At 42.4% G+C, this 24,722-nt stretch overlaps 1 protein-coding gene across 4 annotated transcripts in view; it reads right to left on the reverse strand.

The window, feature by feature from the left end:
• Positions 1 to 24,722, reverse strand: part of LOC134220202 (uncharacterized) — a 42,969-nt gene that overhangs the window by 6,151 nt on the left and 12,096 nt on the right. For all 4 annotated transcript variants that reach the window (XM_062699196.1, XM_062699212.1, XM_062699206.1 and 1 more), the window contains exons 3-5: positions 22,532 to 23,452; positions 14,425 to 14,544; positions 14,265 to 14,345 (exon numbers count right to left, since the gene is read on the reverse strand). In XM_062699196.1, coding sequence (XP_062555180.1) covers positions 14,265 to 14,345; positions 14,425 to 14,544; positions 22,532 to 23,452 — 1,122 coding nt within the window. The remainder of the gene's footprint in view (positions 1 to 14,264; positions 14,346 to 14,424; positions 14,545 to 22,531; positions 23,453 to 24,722) is intronic.

A 24,722-nucleotide genomic window follows, 5' to 3' on the forward strand; every position in this document is an offset into this window, starting at 1 on the left:
TATGCAAAATTTCCATAAACTATTGAGAATTTTCCACACAACAAAATTAAATTCGCACTTTTTTAATAGCGTTTGATGTTTATTGAAAATTTTATAAATTTTTTTGCTTTTTTGTTTCTTTATTGGAAATTCTCTTATTTTTTGTTGTTTATTGATTTTTTTCGGAGAAAGTTTTTTTTTATGGAAAAAACTATTATTTTGGAAATAAATATTGCCGATTTCACCAATTTAAAGAGTTATGTGTAGATTGTGATTTGCCAGCTTTCTCAAACTCACTCTCACTCGGGATGATCGATTTTTGTTACTGAAATCTACCCAATTATAACCCATTACTCGTTAGTCACATGTAAGCGTGTACACTAAATCGATTCCCGCCATGATTTGACGTCTATTTGTTTTCAGATTGAGCACTCACACACAAATATTATACACGGAAAATCAAACTTTTTTGAGTGTATTGAGTGTGAGGAAAAGATGACTGTAAGAAAAACAATCTCGCAGAACTCTTATAAAGTGCAAAAAGCGCAATATATTGATAATATTTATTTATTTATGGAAATTTTGTGTTTTCTCAACTGAGCATTTAGATCTCTTTTTGGAAAATTCTTCTTTAATAATTGCAATTTTTGTTTTAAAAAGTTTTAATTTATTTGTATTTTGTGGAAAATTCTTAATTGTTCATGTAAAATTTGCATTATTTATGGTCTAATGACTTCTTCGGACGAACGATCGTTTCGGCCAGACGACCTGTTAGGGCAAATGGCTTTTTCGGTCGTCTGTCGCTTCCGGCCAATGGAATTTCCCAAGAACTTCTTATGGAAAATACAAAGAATTTTCTGTAGAAATCCAAGGAAATTCCTTTAAAATCGGAAGCGTTTCCCGATGAAAACAAATCCTATCTTTTCTGTGTGCGTGTAAGAGACAGATGATCAAACGTTGGCTTTATTAACTGACAAAATGGTCAGACCGCATCGTGCTTTCGTGCTGTGCGGTTCTTTCTCTCGTTGCGGAAGGAAGTTTTTAATACTACTCGAAGCTATTTTAATTTCAACGGTGCTTCTTAGCGCTATTTGTACCCACTGATCCCGTTACGATCTTTGCAAGGACCCGTGTCTTCGTTTTACGTTGGACCCGTTTGCGGAAGTAAAATTCCGACAAGCGGTGATAGTCCTGCAGGGATACCGTTCTGGGAAAAAATCTCTTAGAAGGTCACGTCTCCACGCTCAACAATGAGCATTAATAAAAACAAGAGGAAGGGGAGTCTCTGAATTCTCCACTTCCTTCAAAGAAACAAGGTTTCAAGCCGTCTTGCCAAAGCGCGGAAAAAATAGAAGGAAGCTGGAGAATTCAGATATTCCTTCTAACTCTAATATCGGAAATAATTCTTCTCCAATCGAACTGAGCAATCAGTTCGATTTGATTAATGATGAAATTGAGCAAATCGAATATACCTCTAGCCCAGGTGATTCGATTCATGCGAAAAAGCAAAGGATTCCGCCAATTGTGGTATCTGTTGCCGAGTTTTCTGGCTTCCGGAATGAGATTTTGAGTTACCTTCAGGGGATCAAGGTTTCATTTCAGATCGCTAGGAAGGGTGACTGCCGCGTTTTGCCTGGATCCTTTGACGATCGCAAACGTCTTCTTCAGTATTTAACTGAGAAGCGCCATAAATTCTTCACATACGACGACAAAACTGAGCGATTGTTCAAAGTCGTCTTGAAAGGTCTCCCCAGTGATGATAAATCACTGGATGAGATTAAAATTGAAATTTCTCAATTACTTGGATTTTCACCAGTCCAAGTAATTAAGATGAAAAAGAAATCCCACCCTGGTACTTCCCAGAGGGGCATTTCTCAAGAATTTTATTTAGTTCATTTTAACAAAAGTGAACTAAATAATATGAAAAGTTTTGAAAAGGCCTGTATTATGTCTCATGTCCGTGTTACATGGGAACATTTCCGCAGGCCTGGGGGAAATTTCCAAAACCCCACCCAGTGCCGTAAGTGCCAAAAGTGGGGTCATGGAACCAAACATTGTCACATGGATGCTAAATGCATGATTTGTGGTGGAACCTCTCACGCCAAGGACGCATGTCCTGTGAGAGAAGATTCCAATAAATTTAAATGTGCAAATTGTGGGGGCAATCATAAATCCAATTTCTGGGAATGCCCTTCACGCAAAAAAGTTTTGAATTCCCGTGCAAAATTAATGACGGGAAATTCCAATCGGATCCCAGATTCGACGGGTAGAAATTTTTCAAACGCTCAAATTTCGAAACCAGTTACCGGTCGAGCAATTCATACCCACCACAATTCACTAACAAATTTTGCCGCTCGTCAACGGGTAGCAAGCACTTCAGTAAATTCCAATTTTTCCAATGTACCTACGTATGCAAACATCGCTGCTGGTAGACAAAATTTCTCTTCTCAAAATGAGGTTTATACCCATGTCCCAACGGAAAATAATGGTCATGTTGCCGATTCAGGTAGCATGACTGCTTCCGATTTTGATTTTTTAACTGAACAATTGCATCACATGATTGATGCAATGTTCAAAGCAAATACCATACCAGAAGCTGTTCAGGTTGGTATAAAGTACACACACAAAATTGATAACGGACTCCGTTTTCATGGATCTAAATAATTGTGTGAAAGTTCTAAATTGGAATGCCCGCTCTCTAAAGGGTAAGGAAGATGAATTATTCAACTTCCTAACAGTTCATAATGTGCATATTGCCATTATAACTGAAACCTATTTAAAACCAGGACTCTCCATTAAACGAGATCCAAATTATTTTATCTACAGAAATGATCGTCTTGACAGCGCCTGTGGTGGGGTCGCCATTGTCATCAATAGACGTATCAAACATAAATTATTTTCTTCGTTTGAAACCAAAGTTTTTGAAACCTTGGGAGTTTCTGTTGAAACAAATTTTGGTCAATTTTCCTTCATTGCAGCCTATTTGCCTTTTCAATGCAATGGGCAGCAAAAGAATTTGTTGAAAGCTGATCTTCACATTCTGACTCGCAACAAATCAAAATTCTTCGTAATTGGTGACTTCAATGCCAAACACCGTTTTGCGGGATATTATACTATTCAATATCCCAATGGCCCTACTTGTTTTTCTTCCACTCGAAATCCTTCGACAATTGATTTGGTTTTAACGGATTCAAGTCAGCTGTGTGGCCAATTGGTAACTCATGCTGACTTTGACTCTGATCACCTTCCTGTGACATTTGAAATCTCACAAGAAGCCATTTATAATCCAATCAGCTCTACTTTCAATTATCATAGGGCTGATTGGGATTTATATAAAACGTATATCGATAGGAATTTTGATGTTGATATTCCTCTCGATACCAAAAGTGATATTGATAATGCTCTCGTATCTTTGACAAATTTAATTGTCGAAGCCAGAGGCATTGCAATTCCTAAATGTGAAATTAAATTCAACTCCATTATTATTGACGACGATCTTCAGCTACTGATCCGTCTTAAAAATGTGAGGCGAAGGCAATACCAAAGAACTCGCGATCCCGCGTTGAAAGTTATTTGGCGAGATCTGCAAATGAAATTAAAAAACGTTTCGCTATTCTGAGAAATACCAACTTTGAGAATAATGTCTCGAAGTTGGATCCCAGTTCGAAACCCTTTTGGAAATTAACGAAAATTCCTCAAAAGCCAATTCCAGCGCTTAAAGAGGGAAATAAAATTTTATGAACAAATGGCGAAAAGGCTCAAAAACTTGCTCAGCAGTTCGAGAGGGCCCATAATTTTAGTCTAGGTCTCACTAGTCCAATTGAGGATCAGGTTACACGAAGCTTCGAAGACATTCTCGATCAAGATAATGTTTTGACCCTTCGTTGGGAACTATCTTGGATGAAGTGAGATCTATTACTAGAAAATTTAAAAATATGAAAGCCCTGGGTGATGATGGTATTTTCTACATACTTATCAAAAACTTCCTGAGAGCTCTTTATCCTTTTTGGTTAATTTATTTAACAAATGTTTTCAATTGGCATACTTCCCAGATAAATGGAAAAACGGCAAAGTTGTTCCTATGTTGAAGCCGGACAAAAATCCAGCTGAGGCTTCTAGTTATCCTTAATCAGTTTGCTTTCTTCAATAAGCAAACTGTTTGAAAAGATTATTTTAAATAGAATGATGGTTCATATTAATGACAATTCTATTTTTGCTGATGAGCAATTTGGTTTTCGCCATGGGCATTCAACCACTCATCAGTTATTAAGAGTTACGAACTTAATTCGGCTCAACAAATCTGAAGGATATTCGACTGGAGTTGCTCTTCTTGATATAGAGAAAGCATTTGACAGTGTGTGGCATGAAGGTTTGATTGTAAAATTGATGAATTTTAATTTTCCTCTGTACATTATTAAACTGATCCAAAATTATTTATCAGATCGCTTCACTGCAGGTAAACTATCAGAATTCTAAATCTGATAGATTACCTGTAAGGGCTGGTGTCCCCAAGGCAGCATACTGGGGCCCATTTTGTATAACATTTTTACTTCTGACTTACCTGATTTACCACCAGGGTGTCAAAAATCTTTGTTTGCAGATGACACGGGCCTTTCAGCCAAAGGGCGAAGCCTTCGTGTCATTGTAGTAGATTGCAAACAAGTTTGGATATTTTCTCCACTTACTTGCAAAAATGGAAAATTTCCTGAATGCTTCCAAAACTCAGCTTATAATTTTCCCACATAAGCCGAGAGCTTCTTATTTGAAACCTTCTACCAGACATATTGTCACTATGAATGGGGTTCCAATTAATTGGTCTAGCGAAGCTAAATATTTAGGACTTCTGCTAGATCAAAAATTAACTTTTAAAAATCACATTGAAGGCCTTCAAGCCAAATGTAACAAATATATTAAGTGTCTGTATCCACTTATAAACAGAAAATCAAAACTTTGTCTTAAGAACAAACTTTTGATTTACAAACAAATTTTTAGACCTGCCATGTTGTATGCTGTGCCAATATGGACTAGTTGCTGCAATACCAGAAAGAAGACACTTCAGAGGATTCAAAATAAAATTTTAAAAATGATTCTGAAGTTGCCTCCGTGGTATAGTACCAATGAACTTCATAGAATTTCTAATATTGAGACATTGCAACACATGTCCAACAAAATAATTTCCAATTTTAGACAAAAATCGTTGCAATCTTCTATTGCAACGATTAGCTCCTTGTACCCTTAGTATAAATTAGGTTAAGTTTAGTTTAAGTAGAAAACATTGTAATTCCTACATGGTTTAATTCAACCAGAGGAAAAATTCTAACTGCCAGAGGCAATTGAAATGTATTAATAATAACTAAAAATATAACATAGCAAATAAGGATGATAGTGTTAAGAAAACACGGAACACCTAGTCTAAGAGATGAATGCATATATTAAATAATTAGCAAATAAAATTTGTAAAAAAAAAAAAAAAGAAAAAAAAAACTGACAAAAGTTGGAATGAAGTACCCTGCGGTGTTTTGCGTTTGTGCGTTTGAAACCATATTATACCAGTTTATTTTGTACGTCAAACAAGACCGAAAATGTCGAGGTTTTAAATTTCAAACAAAGTTTCTTTTGATTTTAAATTCGAAAAAGCATGACTTTCAAAATTTCACTTTTTGCTGACGACAGCCAAATGGATGGCGTGGACCTTAGTGGAAAATTTCGTTTAGCTGCTTTAGTGTTTGAAAAGCCGTATTATTAAAAATAAAGGATCTTTTCAGAATCGTCATTGTCGTTTAACCTTGAGCTTGATTGACTGCCCGTAGTTGCTACTCCATTATGACCAGATCAGCTGTTCTTGCACAAGGAACCAATAGATGTTTGCTTGGGACTAGCGAGTAGTCAATGTACAAGTACTGGTGATCTCCTTTGTTAGGTAAGCCATGTCAGAATGCAAGTCAATGATGCTATCACTCGCCCACTGCAAGCCGAATATGCCTCTGCACTTGTCACGAGTTCATACGGAATTTATTGGAATTTTTGGGTTAGGTTCGAAAGGCAGAGGTTCGTCTTAGTTAACGAGCTGACAATGGATGTAGGAAACTAGCTTTATTTGTAATTTATTTCCAAATTCTAGCAGCTACTGCTAGAATAGTTAAATTGGAGGTATAGGATAAAAATGGAAACACGGTATGGAAGTCTACCTCCAGCTCTAGCGATTGCTAGACATGAGCAATTTAGAGAAAGATACAAAGTAGGAGAATGGAACGGACCTGGGATTGAACCCATGCCCCCCTGCGTATGAGGCAGAAGTAGTTGCCATATGACTACCAAGACCATTTTTTTCAGAATCGTCATTGTCGTTTAAACGGATAACTTCGAAAACTTAAGCCAAAAAGTCTGTTTGTCTGGAGGAAGATTTTTCCCAACTCGGTCAATAACTCTTTCTCGGTAAATAGTTTTTGTTCTGAAAAGGACTGTTTGTAATTTCCTCCCCTCGGATATGTTATCTTGCCGCGATGGGTGGGCTTAAGCCATTAGCACTGATATGGCAACCAAAGACATATCCTGTCGTTGACTATTTTTGTTTAATGCCGCGTCACATATAATCTGGACCAGTGTTGCAAAATGTCATTTGCATTCGTTTGTATACTTTTCCCAGAACTTTTTCCAGAAGGTAGCTATCAATTCATGATGTATGACGAACTTATAGCGTTTAAATGTGCCTTCAACTTTGTCTAACAAGACATTGCTGTAAATATGTAATCTGGGCCGTGGGGGGCAAAATGTCATTCAAATGACATTATGTCAAATGACACGTGACATTTTGGAGACTTTTCACTATCCAGCCTCATATTTAATATTTAGAGCAATGTACCCTTGGACAAAAATATAGCCCTACTCAAGCGTAATGAGTACATCTAAAATTATGCAATAAATTTGGCTTCTAAAGAAAGTTATGAACAAATTAGTCAAATGACATGCAGATGACATTTTACAAGCCTGATCTGGACCCAATCTTTTTACGCGTCTGATGTAACGGATATCATATCTTGGAGCCTTGGATCGTAGTGCAGTCAAACAAGCCTCGCTCCAGGATGACGTGAGAGCTCTTACTTTACTGCAATACTTTTATGCAGATTCCCTTATGGTGATGAGTCGTAGCCACGCTTAAATCTAGCTAGTTAAGGACATTGTTAATGACTTTATTGATGAATATTCTTTCGATTAGTTTTTGTAATAGATGATTTTAGCACCCCTATTGATAAAAAGTTACTATGAATCCATTTCTGTTTTATTAGTGTACGAGTGATTGTTGCACACCTATATCTATTAAGGGCGTCTCAATGTGAACATACAAATCATAGTGATCAAGACAATTAAAATTGCGTTCAACTAAAAATATATGAAAAAGAAACGATATTATAAAATGCAACACTATTGAACATGAAGCGTATAAAAGTCCTAGTGAGAGTCAGAAAAAGATAGTCTTTATCAGTCTTTGGGAGTAGATCAAAATCAGTCGGCATATACCATGTGGCTAAATAACAGTAATAGTTAGTCCAAGAGTTCAAGTGTACAAGTATAAGATCAAAAATAAACCGTGAAAAGCAAGAATGTAGGGTAAAATGCCCAATAGTGGACCCTCCAGCAATTTTTGCACTATTACAGCACAATGTAAACGTTTTGCAATGAAATTCCATCAGAAGAATCTACCTTACAGTCCTATGATTTGATGACATGCATTGGAAACGCTATGGAAAACAAAATAAGATGATTTTGTTACAATTCTATAAAAAATAAACACGAGTGTGTCCATTATAGGAATATTTGGGGGGGGGGGTCCACAATAGGGAAGAAGAACGTCCCGAAACGGAACATAAAAATCAAATGAAGTGTCTACTATAGGGAAGTATTTTCCTAATATGGACCCCCAGGGGGTCTACTAAAGGACGAATTCAGTTAAACTTTAAAATGTTAATTTCAACGAATAAGGTCGCGTATTTGATTGTTTTATGTATGTATCGTTAAGAGGTGATGCAGAACTCGGTATTAGATATCAATCAGAATTAATGTGTTGAAAATGTGTAAAATCAAAACCCTCAATATACATTGGTTTTAAACTAATGTGAAAAGATAAATAAAATTCTTCTTAAAAGTTTACATGGCTTTGAGAGCTCTTAGAAGCCTTGTTGAAGATAGGCTAAACAGGGCTAAACACTGGAAAAGATACACAAATGTAAACACTCTACCCGTTAATAATTGATCCCAGAGATAACAAACGATTCCCATGATACCTACCAACGATGTAACTCATGCGAGCGTGTGCGTCGGTCCGGTTACGCGCACGTGGTCTACGTGACCATAGCCACCGATGCCACAGTGTTAGCAACGGAAATGTTTAGATACATAAACTATCTGCCGGTTTTAGCCGACGCTATGCTGATTCTATGCTGCAAGGCAAACATATGGCTGCGAGCACTTCTGCACGTTGACGCATGGAATGAAGAAAGTCGAAAAACGACGACGACGACGTCGGTTCGTCTGCCTGCTAGCTCTGTCGAATGTGCAACATAATATGGAGACCATCGAGATTGGTTGACGTGACTGGAGCAGTGCACACACCCACAACCCTGAGCGCCGCTAATCCACGATGATGGAAGAGAGTGGATAAAAGACGGGACAAACCTTAACAGCGGTAAACTACCGGTTAAAGATGGGCGTCGTTCGTTGCGGAAGGTCAATAGCATAACTGGTGGGAAGTTTGTTTCAGCTTCTGCAAGTGGGGTTCGACGTGACAATAGGAAGGATCACCATGGCGAATATTTCCACCCGGCCATATGGCAACGTTCCGTTGGGCTGAACCGGTTCAACTATGCCGGTTTGCTAGACAATCGGACGGCCGAGCCTTTTTTGCTCATCGCGAACACGCAACGACCTTCTCAAGGTTCAACGGCATTCGAACGTTTAACTGTTTTGATGTATTTTTGGTCTCGTAAATCATTTTTGTCATTTTTCTATGCTCCCACAAGTTTGCTGTTTGCCCGACCGTTTGTCTGCCTTCCGTCTATACAATTGAAATCGCTTTTCGATTTGTCAATCAATGATCAATTTGTGGTATTTTTATTGCACGAGTCATATCGCACCGAGTAATCATATCAAAAAAGTAATTTTATACGCTGTGCGATAAAATTACAATATAAGATAGGTGGTACTACTACCGCTTGGCAGAGCAGATGGGAAATTAGGGAGGGGTAATAAAACCATTTTAATCTGAAGGTTTTGTACACGCGTATTTCCTCACGTACACCAACCATTGTAGTAGAGTGTAATTAGTTTTGACCTTTCTTCGGAACATGAGATAGATGATACATATCTTCTTTTGTTGTTGTTGAGTTATCAGATAAGGAGATAAGGAAATATGTGATACCATTAGGATAATTATTTTCTAAATCATAAAAGCAAGTATTGAAAGTTATCCTGCAATAAATTGTTCAATCATAGTCGATTTTTCAAGAGTTTCCAAGAAACACTTTTCTAAATTAAGTAGCATTGGATGTTGATCAATAACGTGCCCAAAATCTATTAGTTCACAAACATTTTTTTTATTTCCTATTTAAGTTTGTAGCTTCCTTTCAAGAGCCTCGGAAGCCTCCTTTCAAGAGGCTCGGAAGCCTCCTTTCAAGAGGCTCGGAAGCCTCCTTTCAAGAGGCTCGGGAGCCTCCTTTCAAGAGGCTCGGGAGCCTCCTTTCAAGGAGGCTCCCAGCCTCTCGAAGAGCTCGGGAGCCTCCTCTCAAGAGGCTCAGGAGCCTCCTTCAAGAGGCTCGGCAGCCTCCTTTCAAGCGGCTAAGAAGCCTACTTTCAAGAGGCTCGGAAGCCTCCTTTCAAGAGGCTCAGAAACCTCCTTTCAAGAGGCTCGGGCCTCCTTTCAAGAGGCTCAGAAGCCTCCTTTCAAGAGGCTCGGAAGCCTCCTTTCAAGAGGCTCAGGAAGACTCCTTTCAAGAGGCTCAAGCCTCCTTTCAAGAGGCTCAGGCCTCCTTTCAAGAGGCTCAAGCCTCCTTTCAAGAGGCTCAGAAGCCTCCTTTCAAGAGGCTCGAAGCCTCCTTTCAAGAGGCCTCAGAAGCCTCCTTTCAAGAGGCTCAGAAGCCTCCTTTCAAGAGGCTCAGAAGCCTCCTTTCAAGAGGCCTCAAGCCTCCTTTCAAGAGGCTCAGAGCCTCCTTTCAAGAGGCTCAGGAAGCCTCCTTTCAAGAGGCCTGGAAGCCTCCTTTCAAGAGGCTCAGAAGCCTCCTTTCAAGAGGCTCGGAAGCCTCCTTTCAAGAGGCTCAGCCTCCTTTCAAGAGGCTCAGGAAGCCTCCTTTCAAGAGGCTCAAGCCTCCTTTCAAGAGGCTCAGGAAGCCTCCTTTCAAGAGGCTCAAGCCTCCTTTCAAGAGGCCTGGAAGCCTCCTTTCAAGAGCTCGGAAGCCTCCTTTCAAGAGGCCGGAAGCCTCCTTTCAAGAGGCCTCGGAAGCCTCCTTCAAGAGGCTCAGAAGCCTCCTTTCAAGAGGCCTCAGGAAGCCTCCTTTCAAGAGGCCTGGAAGCCTCCTTTCAAGAGGCTCAGAAGCCTCCTTTCAAGAGGCTCAGGAAGCCTCCTTTCAAGAGGCTCAGAAGCCTCCTTTCAAGAGGCTCAAGCCTCCTTTCAAGAGGCTCAAGCCTCCTTCAAGAGGCCTGGAAGCCTCCTTTCAAGAGGCTCAGGCCTCCTTTCAAGAGGCTCGGAAGCCTCCTTTTAAGAGAGCTCGGAAGTCTCTTTCAATAGGCTCAGAAGCCTCCTTTTAAGAGGCTCAGGCTTTCTTTTAAGAGGCTCAGGAAGCCTCCTTTCAAGAGGCTCAGGAAGCCTCCTTTCAAGAGGCCTGGGAGCCTCCTTTCAAGACTCAGGAGCCTCCTTTCAAGAGGCCTGGGAGCCTCCTTCAAGAGGCCTGGGAGCCTCCTTTCAAGAGGCTCAGGAGCCTCCTTCAAGAGGCCTGGAAGCCTCCTTTCAAGAGGCTCGGAAGCCTCCTTTCAAGAGGCTCAGAAGCCTCCTTTCAAGAGGCTCAGAGCCTCCTTTCAAGAGGCTTGGAAGCCTCCTTTCAAGAGGCTCAGGCCTCCTTTCAAGAGGCTCGGAAACTTCCTTTCAAGAGCCTCGGAAGCCTCCTTTCAAGAGGCTCTGAAAGCCTCCTTTCTAGAGGCTCAGAAGCCTCCTTTCAAGAGGCTTGGAAACCTCCTTTCAAGAGGCTCGAAAGCCTCCTTTCAAGAGGCTCGAAAGCCTTCTTTCAAGAGGCTCGAAAGCCTCCTTTTAAGAGGCTCGGAAGCCTCCTTTCAAGAGGCTCGGAAACATCCTTTCGAAAGGTCTCGGAAGCCTCCTTTCAAGAGGATCGGAGGCCTACTTCAAGAGGCTCGGAAGCCTCTTTTCAAGAGGCTCTGGAAGTCTCTTTCAATAGGCTCAGGAAGCCTCCTTTCCAATAGACTGGAAGCCTCCTTCCAAGAGGCTCAGGAAGCCTCCTTTCAAGAGGCTCGGAAGCCTCCTTTCAAGAGGCTCAGGCCTCCTTTCAAGAGGCTCAGGAGCCTCCTTTCAAGAGGCTCAGAAGCCTCCTTTCAAGAGGCCTGGAAGCCTCCTTTCAAGAGGCCCGGAAGCCTCCTTTCAAGAGGCTCAGGAGCCTCCTTTCAAGAGGCCTGGAGCCTCCTTTCAAGAGGCTCAGGGCCTCCTTTCAAGAGGCTCAGGGAGCCTCCTTTCAAGAGGCTCAGGGCCTCCTTTCAAGAGGCTCAGGAGCCCTTCAAGAGGCCTCAGGAGCCTCCTTTCAAGAGGCTCAGGAGCCTCCTTTCCAAGAGGCTCAGGAGCCTCCTTTCAAGAGGCTCGGAAGCCTCCTTTCAAGAGGCCTCAAGCCTCCTTTCAAGAGGCTCAGAAGCCTCCTTTCAAGAGGCTCGGAAGCCTCCTTTCAAGAGCTCAAAGCCTCCTTCAAGAGGCCTCAGGAAGCCTCCTTTCAAGAGGCTCAGAAGCCTCCTTTCAAGAGGCCTGGAAGCCTCCTTCAAGAGGCTCAGGAAGCCTCCTTTCAAGAGGCTCGGAAGCCTCCTTTCCAAGAGGCTCAGGAAGCCTCCTTCCAAGAGGCTCAGAAGCCTCCTTCCAAGAGGCTTGGAAGCCTCCTTCCAAGAGGCTCAGAAGCCTCCTTCCAAGAGGGCCTGGAAGCCTCCTTCCAAGAGGCTCAGAGCCTCCTTCCAAGAGGCTGGAAGCCTCCTTCCAAGAGGCCTGAAGCCTCCTTCCAAGAGGCTCAGAAGCCTCCTTTCCAAGAGGCTCAGAGCCTCCTTCCAAGAGACTCAGAGCCTCCTTCCAAGAGGCTCAGGAAGCCTCCTTCAGAGGCTCAGAGCCTCCTTCAAGAGGCTCAGGAAGCCTCCTTCCAAGAGGCTCAGAAGCCTCCTTCCAAGAGGCTCAAGCCTCCTTCCAAGAGGCTCAGAAGCCTCCTTCCAAGAGGCTCGGAAGCCTCCTTCCAAGAGGCTCAGAAGCCTCCTTCCAAGAGGCTCAGAAGCCTCCTTCCAAGAGGCTCAGAAGCCTCCTTCCAAGAGGCTCAGGAAGCCTCCTTCCAAGAGGCTCAGAAGCCTCCTTCCAAGAGGTTCAGGAAGCCTCCTCTCAAGAGGCTCGGAAGCCTCCTTCCAAAAGGCTCGGAAGCCCCCTTTCAAGAGGCTCGGAAGCTCCTTTCAAGAGGCTCGGAAGCCTCCTTTCAAGAGGCTTAAAAAAATTTATGTTGGTGTCTAACCTACTGGGAACCTACTGGGAAAATTTTCAATTGGTAGTTATAAAGGACGGGAGAAGCTTCTATCTATTTGTTCGCTAGGTGCTGTTCGTAGGTCATAGTATGCTAATATGGGTCGTGATATGGTACATGATCCTTGTGATATGAAACCAGGAATGTGTTCCGACCTATGCCATCCAAGAATTTCCTGATGTAAGGCCTTTAGATCTAGACGCGTAATCCAAGATCTATCCGCTTGTTTTAAATATGGTAATTGCTTTTTGTGATTCACAGAATAGATTATGTTCAAAGCATAAGTTCTTGATCATTCTTGAAATTTGTTGAGTAAGGCCTTTATATCTACATGCGTAACCAAAGATTTATTCACGTGTTAAAAAATGGTACATGTTCTTTGTGATTCACAGAATAGGCTGTGTTCAAAGCATAAGTTCTAGGTCATCCAAAAAATCCATTTAATAGGGCTATAAATCTAAACGCGTAACGGAAGATCTATGCGCCTGTTTCAAATATGGTACATGCTCTTTGTGGTTCATAGAGTAGATTGTATTCAAAGCATAAGTTCTTCGTCATCCAAGAAATCCGTGCCGTACGTCGTTTAATGAAAAATTATGCTTGAATTGGTCTGTGTTCGTATCCGCATTACTTGAAAACGACTACATGTATTTTCTTAGTTCCTTCAGAAAATCTGTTCGTTGTATTCTCCGATGGATTTTTTGCTTATGAATGTATGAATTATTTGTGTCTTTGTTTTATTATGAATGAAAACTATGTTCGTACACTAGTGTTAGGAATTCAATAAGATCAATGCAGATTAGTTGAATGTAAAATAATAAATAAATAAAATAATAAATAAATAAATTTTGCACTGATACGTGTTTTTTTTTAAAGAAAAATGGTAAAAATGATGCAATTTGTCCTCAGCTAGCGGTATCTCCATTGCAACGCAATATGTGATTCGTTTCTGCGATTTGATGAAGCTGCACATTCCGAGAAGTCATAAATGTACTACGTGATACTGCAGTTGTAGCTACTGTGCAAACCTCACACGGTTCGGAAGTTGTTCGCCAATAAAGATAATAATAATAAAAATGTGTGAACTAATTCTTAATAAATTTACCTACTTGAAGCAGGAATGTATACCACAGAAACGAGATGACTCATCCTGTTGGAATAGCCAAACAAGGGTTTGGATATTCAAAGCAGATTCACAAACTCATGCTATTTGTGCGTCAGACGACTAATGCACGAACGTATCAAGAATCAGCGTACAAATAAAGAAATCCAGTTTCGAGTTTTCGTAAATCTCACAAAACTTGCACCGGCAGCGTCATTTGTCCCATTCGAATGATCGATGGTTCGAAAATAAATGGCAGCAACAACCACTTTTCTGGCTGGCGGAAATCGCGTCACAACAAAAGATAAGATTGTTTGGGTGCATGAATTTCATGTTTCGGGGATTTTCGCAATTATTGCACTTATCGATGACACGGCTGCTCATTCATCCATCACAGCAAGAATGCATAAATATATCGGGGGCCTTACCTTTGTCCGTTCTCTGATGTTGTACCGCCCTAGCTTTCCATTGTTGATCATTCGTTTACAGTTGGTGATGATGGCATCCACCTGTTCCGAGAACCGAGATAATTCAAATCGTTATTTGAGCGATTCTTCGAATACGTCCTAGCTTCAAGTTAGTACTCACTCGATTGATCAGGTACCCGATGTTGTTGCATCCCTGTTCGCCGCCACCGATCCACACGATCTTATCGCCTCGGATGTGTCGCATGTTCTTTCCGCCACGGTTGGAAACCAGTTGTCCATCCTGTTCCGAAGAAACAACAACAACAAAAACAAAACCCATTCAGTAAGATTAGCACTGGAATTGAAAGTTTATAATCAGAGATAACCGCAACCCACTGACTGGCTGGCGGAGGAATACCCAACCGCCAGCGCCACTAGGGCTTGCATTTGCTTATCGACGTGTCGCAGTTTAAAGCGACTACCAATTATACACTTTTTCGAGCGGTGAGCCATGTAATTTGCTGAACCTGTTACCTGTTCGAGCCAGATCGGACTGCAACGTACATCGCTAATCCCTGCAACTCAAAACTGATAATGAAAGTGGCGGGAGCAGACGTTCTCAATTAATTGCTAGCAGGAGTTTTGAAAACATTTGATTAGAATGAATTACTTCTCATCTCAATTTCAATGATTTTATTTTTTAGAAAGTGACGCCAACGAAATGGTTGGTTTTAAAAGGAAGTTAGCGAGAGACAGACGAGAAAAATGCTGCAAGGAGTCGGATGCTAGTGACTGTTACTCGATACAACAAAGAACGTGTAGTGTAAAAAGACCAGAAGAAAAATAAACCCACGGCTGAAAGAAACGGCCATGGAAAAGGCACGAAGAGAATGTGGCAGCTATAAAGCGAAGAAAACATGGATCGAAATAATCTGCGGAGATTCTACGCGACTATCAATGGCGAGCAACATAAGACCGAGCCGCAGTATAAGGGTATAAGGCATGTGCAATAAATGAGAGAGAAATTTGCTGATAATTTACTAGACTATTAAAACGAAGGTGTATTACGAAGCAGGAGGAAAACAGTAAAGATGCTGAGAAGGACGAAATCCTTGTCAAGCTCCCTCCTCCCATGCAGAAGCGACAAGCCGACAAGCCTTTCAAGAGGCTCAGAAGCCTCCTTTCAAGAGACTCGGAAGCCTCCTTTCAAGAGGCTCGGAAGCCTCCTTTCAAGGGGCGCGGAAGCCTCCTTTCATGAGGCTCAGGCCTCCTTTCAAGAGGCTCAGAAGCCTCCTTTCAAGAGGCTCGGAAGCCTCCTTTCAAGAGGCTCAGAAGCATCCTTTCATGAGGCTCAGGCCTCCTTTCAGAAGGCTCGGAAAACTCCTTTCACGAGGCTCAGGAAGCCTCCTTTCACGAGGCTCAGGAAGCCTCCTTTCAAGAGGCTCAGGCCTCGTTTCAAGAGGCTCGGAAGTCTTCTTTAAAGAAGCTCAAAAGTCTCCTTTCAAGAGGCTCGGCATCCTCCTTTCAAGAGGCTCCGAAGCCTTCCTTCAAGAGGCTCGGAAACCTGGTTTCAAAAGGCTCAGAAGCCCCCTTTCAAGAGGCTCGGAAGTCTCCTTTCAAAAGGCTCAAAAACCTTCTTTCAAAACGCTCGGAAGCCTCCTTTCAAGAGGCTCGGACGCCTTCATTCAAGAGGCTCGAAAACCTCTTCAAGAGGCTCGGAAACCTCCTTTCAAGTGGCTCGGAAGCCAGCTTCCCAGAGGCTTGGAAGCCTGCTTTCAAGAGGCTCGGAAGCCTGCCTGCTTTCAAGAGGCTCCGAAGCTTCCAAGCCTCCTTCCAAGAGGCTCGGCAGCCTCCTTTCAAGAGACTCGGCAGCCTTTTTTCAAGAGGCTAGTAAACCGTTTTTCAAGAGGCTCGTAAGCCTTTTTTCAAGAGACTCAGAAGCTCTTTTCAAGAGGCTCGGAAGCCTGCTTTCAAGAGGCTCGGAAGCCTGCTTTCCAGAGACTATGGAGCCTGTTTTCCAGAGACTTGGAAGGTTACTTTCAAGAGGCTAGGAAGCCTGCTTCCCAGAGGCTCGGAAACCTGCTTTCAAGAGGCTCCGAGGCTTCCTTTCAAGAGGCTAGGAAGGCTCCTTTTTAAAAGGCTCGAAAGCCTCCTTTCAAGAGGCTTGCAAGCCTCCTTTCAAGAGCCTTCAAGCCTCCTTTGAAAAGGCTCAGAATCCTTCATCCAAGAGGATCAGGAAGCTTCCTTTTCGAAAGGCTCAGAAGCCTCCTTTCAAGAGGCTCGGTAGCCTCTTTTTAAGAGGCTCGAAAGCATCCTTTCAAGAGAGTCGAAATCTTTCTTTCAAGAGGCTCGGAAGCCTCCTTTCAAGAGGCTCGGAAGCCTCCTTTTAAGAGGCTCGGAAGCCTCCTTTCAAGAGGCTCGGAAGCCGCCTTCACGAGGCTCGGTAGCCTCCTTTCAAGAAGCTCGGTACCATCCTTTCAAAAGGCTCGGTAGCCTTCTTTCAAAGGCTCGGAAGCCTCCTTTCAAGAGGCTCGGAAGCCCCCTTTCCAGAGGCTCGGAAGCCTCCTTTCAAGAGGCTCGGAAGCCTCCTTTCAAGAGGCTCGGAAGCATCCTTTCATGAGGGTCGGAAACCTCCTTTCATGAGGCTCAGGCCTCCTTTCACGAGGCTCAGGAAGCCTCCTTTCACGAGGCTCAGGAAGCCTCCTTTCACGAGGCTCAGGAAGCCTCCTTTCAAGAGGCTCAGAGTCTCCTTTCAAGAGGCTCAGGCCTCCTTTCAAGAGGCTCGGAAGCCTCCTTTCAAGAGGCTGGAAGTCTCCTTTCAAGAGGCTCAGAGCCTTCTTTCAAGAGGCTCAGGAAGCCTCCTTTCAAGAGGCTCAGGAAGCCTCCTTTCAAGAGGCTCGGAAGTCTCCTTTCAAGAGGCTCAAGCCTCCTTTCAAGAGCTCGGAAGCCTCCTTTCAAGAGGCTCAGAAGCCTCCTTTCAAGAGGCTCAGAAGCCTCCTTTCAAGAGGCTCAGAAGCCTCCTTTCAAGAGGCTCAGAGCCTCCTTTCAAGAGGCTGGAAGCCTCCTTTCAAGAGGCTCAGAAGCCTCCTTTCAAGACTGGAAGCCTCCTTTCAAGAGGCTCGGAAGCCTCCTTTCAAGTGGCTCGGAAGCCAGCTTCCCAGAGGCTTGGAAGCCTGCTTTCAAGAGGCTCGGAAGCCTGCCTGCTTTCAAGAGGCTCCGAAGCTTCCAAGCCTCCTTCCAAGAGGCTCGGCAGCCTCCTTTCAAGAGGCTCGGCAGCCTTTTTTCAAGAGGCTAGTAAGCCGTTTTTCAAGAGGCTCGTAAGCCTTTTTTCAATAGACTCAGAAGCTCTTTTCAAGAGGCTCGGAAGCCTTCTTTTCAGAGACTATGGAGCCTGTTTTCCAGAGACTTGGAAGGTTACTTTCAAGAGGCTAGGAAGCCTGCTTCCCAGAGGCTCGGAAACCTGCTTTCAAGAGGCTCCGAAGCTTCCTTTCAAGAGGCTAGGAAGGCTCCTTTTTGAAAGGCTCGAAAGCCTCCTTTCAAGAGGCTTGCAAGCCTCCTTTCAAGAGCCTTCCAAGCCTCCTTTGAAAAGGCTCGGAAACCTTCATCCAAGAGGATCGGAAGCTTCCTTTTCGAAAGGCTCAGAAGCCTCCTTTCAAGAGGCTCGGTAGTCTCTTTTAAAAGGCCTGAAAGCATCCTTTCAAGAGAGTCGGAATCCTTCTTTCAAGAGGCTCAGAAGCCTCCTTTCAAGAGGCTCTGGAAGCCTCCTTTCAAGAGAGCTCAGGAAGCCTCCTTTTAAGAGGCTCAGAAGCCTCCTTTCAAGAGGCTCGGAAGCCGCCTTCACGAGGCTCAGTAGCCTCCTTTCAAGAAGCTCAGTACCATCCTTTCAAAGGCTCAGTAGCCTTCTTTCAAAGGCTCGAAGCCTCCTTTCAAGAGGCTCAGAAGCCTCCTTTCAAGAGGCTCAGAAGCCTCGTTTCAAGAGACTCAAAAGCTTCGTTTCAAGAGGCTTGGAAGCCTCCTTTCAAGAGAGCTCGGAAGCCTCCTTTCAAGAGGCTCGAAGGTTCGTTTGAAGAAGCTCGGAAGCCTCGTTCAAAGACGCTCGGAAGCCTCCTATCAAGAGGCTAGGAAGCCTCCTTTGAAGAGGCTCGGAAAACTCCTTTCAAGAGGCTAGGAAGCCTCCTTTTCAAAGGCTCGAAATCCTCCTTATAAGAGGCTCGGAAGCCTCCTTTCAAGAGGCTCGGAAGCCTCCTTTCAAGAGGCTTGGAAGCCTTCATCCAAGAGGATCTGAAGCTTTCTTTCGTAAGGCTCGGAAGCCTCCTTCCAAGAGGCCGCAATCCGAAGTTTTAAAGCAACATAGGAACCAAGCCGCATTCCTTTGAGGAGGGGTGTTGTAAGCTATAGTGATGAACGGCTACAAGTCTTACCTATTGTTGAACCCTTGAGAAATACACGTGCTTTAAACAATAGGTGAAGAAATTAACCGTCAAACATTTCGCGAAATACCTTAAATAATTTCCATTGCGGGTGGTCAACGCCTACAATACAGGTAATAAACGTTCTATTAAACTATTTATTCCATGTTCAGACTTCGTTTACTGAAGACGTACATATTTATTTATTCACTGCAAAAATGCTAAAAGAGGCAGACCGGAAAACATTTGATGGAAGGGAACAACAACGCTGGCTGCAAGCGATGACATCGAACTTAGGAATCTTAAACGTTTGGGGAAATCGAAGAAACATCGCCTTAGAGAGAAGATTATAGAGCTCTACTACACACTATGCTCATAGATGTATGGATGCCAATCCCGAAAATTTGGACAAACAAGCGAATCACACAAATCATATAAATTGGACGAAACGAGCATGTTAGGTAATTTTGGAGAAGAGAGTAATCTAAGCAAGTTGAACTAATTTGATAAATTAGATAAATGCGATTTGTCATATTTATCAATTTATATTGAATTTTTCGGGAATGTTTTTTTTTGCGGCATGTGGGAAAATCACTTACTAAAATGCCGTAAAATGTACTCAAAACCAAGAACTAATGAGTGGACTCATTTCTTCTGCTTCTTCTTCTTCTTCTTCTTATTGGCATTACATCCCCACACTGGGACAGAGCCGCCTCGCAGCTTAGTATTCATTAAGCATTTCCACAGTTATTAACTGCGAGGTTTCTAAGCCAAGTTACCATTTTTGCATTATATCATGAGGCTAACACGATGATACTTTTATGCCCAGGGAAGTCGAGACAATTTCCAATCCGAAAATTGCCTAGACCGGCACCGGGAATCGAACCCAGCCACCCTCAGCATGGTCTTGCTTTGTAGCTGCGCGTCTTACCGCACGGCTAAGGAGGGCCGAGTGGAGTGGACTCTTTTAATCCACCTTTATTGGGAGCTCTTTACTTTCTTGCAGATAATCAGAACAAAAAGCGCAATAAAAGCAGGGAGATTTAAAATCAATGTACCCTATTTTTTATGAATTCTTTAAGCCTCTGTAACCTTCATTTGTTTCAATATAGCGGTAGGAAATAAGGTTTACTAAAAGAGTAAAAGCCATACAACAGCCACAAATCCATTGAAATTTTTATGAATTTTTGAATTCATTAAACCTACGCAAACATCTACTCGATCCAGTTCTGTGCCGATTCTCGACAAAAAAACTCCGAACTTACTTGCTGTGAGTTTACGCACTAGTGGATCTATCGGATCTATCTATCGGACCTAGACGAACAAAAAACCCTACTTTGGAGAGGATCAGGTGACCTTCAAAATCGCCTATTGATTAGGAAAAATCGAACTTTAGAGTGGTTAGGTCGGTTGTTTGAAAGAAATGGATTCTAAATAAAATTCAACTAGTCGTATCAAGAAAACCCCAAGTGGGTTGATTAATGGCCAGAATAATCTTCGGTCTGTCGGTAGTTAGTGGCACTGTTGGAATTGCTTGAAAAAAAAAAACAATTTTGAGTCAGTCGCAGATTCTTGTATTCCGTATGCCATTGGATGAGTGACGTCTTTTCAAATACTCATCTTCGTTTACAGCTTAAGGTCTGTCTCATTTGGAGAATTAAATTTAAAAGTGACAGTTCGAAAATTAGCAAATAATCCGGTCATATGAATGGCTGGTGCTAATCAGCAATTCCAATAAGAAATCGATGCAAAATGATTCTATATATCTGTCAAATCTAATCTTGCTCTGCCAGCAGGATTATTCGATAATTACTATTGAAATGTCCCATTTAAGTTTAATTTCAGTTTAATTCTCCAAATGAGACAGACCCTAAACAATTTATATAGATCCAAAAAAAAACTCATGTTATCAATGCTCATCGAATATTCAGCATATTCGCTTTGCCTTTTCACCTTAGATCTCATGCTAGTTTCTGGTTAAATGGAATCGGAAATGTACCTGGATCGAATGCGATTGTTTTCAGACCTGAAACAGTTTTTCTGCGTGAAGTGAGTTACTTTGGGTAACTGAAGAAAATAAAACAGATCCTTTATCTCTACTTCCGTGTACATATACGATTTTTACAGTCTACTCTGTGTTTTGCCTTTAGCGTATTGAAAAGTCCCCTTCTAGAGCTTCATTCCCAGAGGCCTGTTTCGTACTCTTTGCCATTTGTATTTTCTGTGCTACCTTTTTCCTTTAGAGGAAGAGGCCCCAAAACGCCCTAGTGGCACTAACCTACAATGTACTTGCGTCTCCATGAACTATCCATACCAGAATGCTGATTCGCCGACGCATGGTGCTTTGTTCCCTAGGAGCTGCCAGCTAAAAGGCGTTTTGCCTCATGAGTTTTCCGGCAACAGAATATCACCACTTTTTTTTAATGTGAATATTATCAATATGATTGAGATTTTTGACAATTTTTTAATGGCATCAACTATCTATCTTTTTATCTCGTTACAAATCAGCCAATAAAGCAGTGTTTATTTAGCAGTGCATATTGCCCCCCTCCCCCTACTTCCTAATCTGTCAAATAAATGCTGTAATAGACAGTGAGGACGATGACATGAATCTCCTAAATTGAGGTAAACGTGTTCCCTGAGTCGACGTTATTAATTATCAGTTATTAACAGAAAAGGACTCTCTGGATACTAGTCAAACAGCCGATTACGATTCGTTGATTATGGAGGAAATAGTCTGGTCTGGTCACTTGAATCTGAATCATTTTGAACCATTAAATTTGAGAATGATTTTTAATCATAGCGACATTCTTGATTTTGGCGCCCCCTGGAGCCTGGCGCCCTTGGCGGGGGCCAACCTGGCCAACCACACGCTACGGCGCTGTATATAACACGTGCAAAAGCGGTTTTTAATCAGTTTTCCTATTCCAAAAAAATCTAGCTTGTTTGAACCGCCAATACGCCAAATATTGAACGGCTAATATCTTCGCCTATTGTTGAACGTAGGTGCATTTTTTATGGGTGTTCAACAATAGGCAAAACATTTTAGCCGTTCATCATTTGACGATTTTCCAGTAGTTGGAATACACTTATGAGCCTCTTAGCACGCTCGCAATCCTGAATCACAAATGTCGCTTCGTTGTCCTATGTTGTATTCACTTAATCTTTATTTTACTCAAGTGCTTTAATCATAACATCACTAAAAATAGTTCATTCTCTCTACTATGAGTTTTTCTTCGAATGAAACCCATCACCTCTTTACATTCTGTCACGAACTGGTTGTGTATGTGTAGACTAGACTAGACTAGACTAGAATGAAACCTTTACTTAAACAGAACAAACAGTGGCTCAAAAGCAAAAAGTGAATATACAAATAATTTCCATTGATTCACAATTCAAATCATAAACATGCAGGCCATATATCAACTCAATAAAATCGCTATGAATCCTATATTTGGTCCACAAAAATCCGGTTGATATTTATTTTTAACAGTGTTGTACTGCATTGCCCAAAATTTGTTATTTATTGCTTCTATCGTTTAGGTACAGAGCACTTTCCGAAATAGATTACAAAGTTATCACAATGAAGCTCTTACAAGGACTTGGCCAGCTGTGAGGCAAAAATTGAGTGTATGTTACTCAGTCATCAAAACTCTAATATGATGACAGAGATACGTTTATTTCAAAAACATTCTATGACTCAAACCGATCGTTTTTTGCGGCGCCTTCTCTACCCATACTCCCAAACGAAAATTGTTAACAATCACACTTTTTTCTTCTGCATTTTTTAATATCTTCCCAAGCTCACCGGTCGATAAACGAACACAGACGACAACCGATATGAAAAACCCACATAAAGCCCAACCCCTTCATACCTACCTTAAACACACCGGACGAGTACATGTTGGTAACCTCTCGCAGCACCTTCAACCCCCGGTCCTGGCCCAGAAAGTTATCCAGCACGCAAACCCCGTACTCATTCATGTCCCGAATCAAACTGTGACACGCCTCCTCTAGGCTTTCCTGTTCCAGGTCCGCCAGCTGGGCGTCTTCCGTGCTAGTCGAAATCTGCGGAAGTTGATGTTGCTGTTGCTGCTGCTGATGGTGATGAAAGCTCAACAAGTTGTCTATCTTTGCGTTCAACAAGGCACTGACACTTTCGTCCGTGCTGACCGGAACCGGCGATCCGTTCCCGCTTCCACCAACACTGCCGCCCATCAGCTGTTGTTGCTGCTGGTGCAGCGTGGTGGCCACTGCTGACTGTGTTAACTGCATTTCGCCCACTCCGTTTGGTAAAACTCCTGCCACTAATCCCTCATCCACTACCAACAACGAATCCTGCGGACTTGCGGTTCCACCCGTTCCAACACTGTATCCACTGTTATTGATACTATTCTCACTGGCACTGCTTCCTCCACTTTCGATCAGATTGCCCACACCGGCACTATCAGCACTCTGCGCAAGTGTTTCGTCCAAAAAGTTCAAATTGTTAATATTGTTCAGAAAGTTGTTCTCGTTCAGGATGTGATCGACGTCTATTTGGTACAAATCGACGAGCTCCTCAACGCTAGCAAGCGAATCGTTTGGAAACAGTTTTGAGACTGCGTTCTCGCTCAGCAGCAGTTCGTCCTCGACGTCTACCAGATCGACGTTCGACGCTGCGGTTGGCGAGGTGGGGGCTGCAACGGTGACGGGCGACGACGACGACGACGCAGATGACGGCGATGTCTGGTGGGACGAGTGGGACGGTGACTGCGGCTGCGAGCGCTGCTGCTGGTGGTGGTGGTGCGTGAACGATGGCTGGTGTGACGAACGGGATATGTGAAAGAAAGAAAATTGCACGGTGGGTTAGTTGATTTATTAAATATAAAAATTATAGCTGTATAATGCAATGAAAATAACGCAGTGAATAATACGAATTATGAAGTTTTTGTTGTCATCTGGCATAATTTTATGGAAATCAAGAGCGTAACGCTGAAAGGGAAGATATCGAACGTTAGGGGAAAGTGCGGCAAGATGGTCACCCTCAGCGGTAACCTTTGTAAAATAGTTGAACTCCTTCGAATTCTGCTGATTTGTTTATAAAATACCTTTATGATGCCTTGTCTTTGACATGTGTATCAATAAACACTGATTAATAAAGTTTTAGTATCTTATAAACTGGTTTTAAAAAATGTGTTTTTATGATGCTTATTAGAGTGGGGCGTCATGGTCATTTTTTCAAATCAATGGTTTTTCGAAGCCATTCCGGGTCCTGAACAACTGTGCAGAATTTGGGACCGATTGGTTGCTTCCTCGCTTTCCGCATCGCGTTTGAAGTTTGTATGGAAATTAGTATGGGAGAACGTGTATTTTTGCATTTCTACTACTAGAGGTTTCAGTTCATCGTAAACCAAGTGGCACATTACGTTAAAGTATAACCCAAAGGATGCCGAAAACTTTGCTGAAGAAGGCACGTTGGCGAACGTCTACGAAAAGTTATAACGCTTAGAACATTGAGTGTTCAAACCATATGCAAAAACTCGTTTATTCTGCCAGCACTGCCGTACTACGTAGACCAATAATTTAACTGAGTGTTACTTCAAAATAATTGATCTTCTAGGGCTATTGAGCTAATGGGAGCTATCCGGAATTATTTCACAAAGAAAAAAATCCGACAAGAAGGAAGATGAGTGTTGCCCTTCTAGAACCATAGGTTGTCCGGTAGTGCTGGCAGAAACATTGATTTCTTGCATATGGTTTGAACAATCATTTTTCGAAACGTAATAACATTTTTTGTAGACCTTCCAGCTACGTACCTTCTTCGGCAAAGTCTTTCGGCATCTTCCAGACTATATGCTAACGTATTGAGTCACGTGATTGATGATAAATTGAAGCCGCTATGAGCAAAAATGTTTAAAAGTACGTTTTCCCATACTAATCTTCATGTAAATTTAAAACGCGATGCGGCATGCGATGTTGCAACCAATCGAGCCCATATTTTGCACCGTTGGTTGGGGTCCCAAAACGTTTCAGAAAAACCTTGATCTCACTTGATCAGACGAAGATTGCGTTTTTCCATACAACTGCG

Source organism: Armigeres subalbatus, chromosome 1 (genome assembly GCF_024139115.2).
Source record: "Armigeres subalbatus isolate Guangzhou_Male chromosome 1, GZ_Asu_2, whole genome shotgun sequence".
NCBI lineage: Eukaryota > Metazoa > Arthropoda > Insecta > Diptera > Culicidae > Armigeres > Armigeres subalbatus.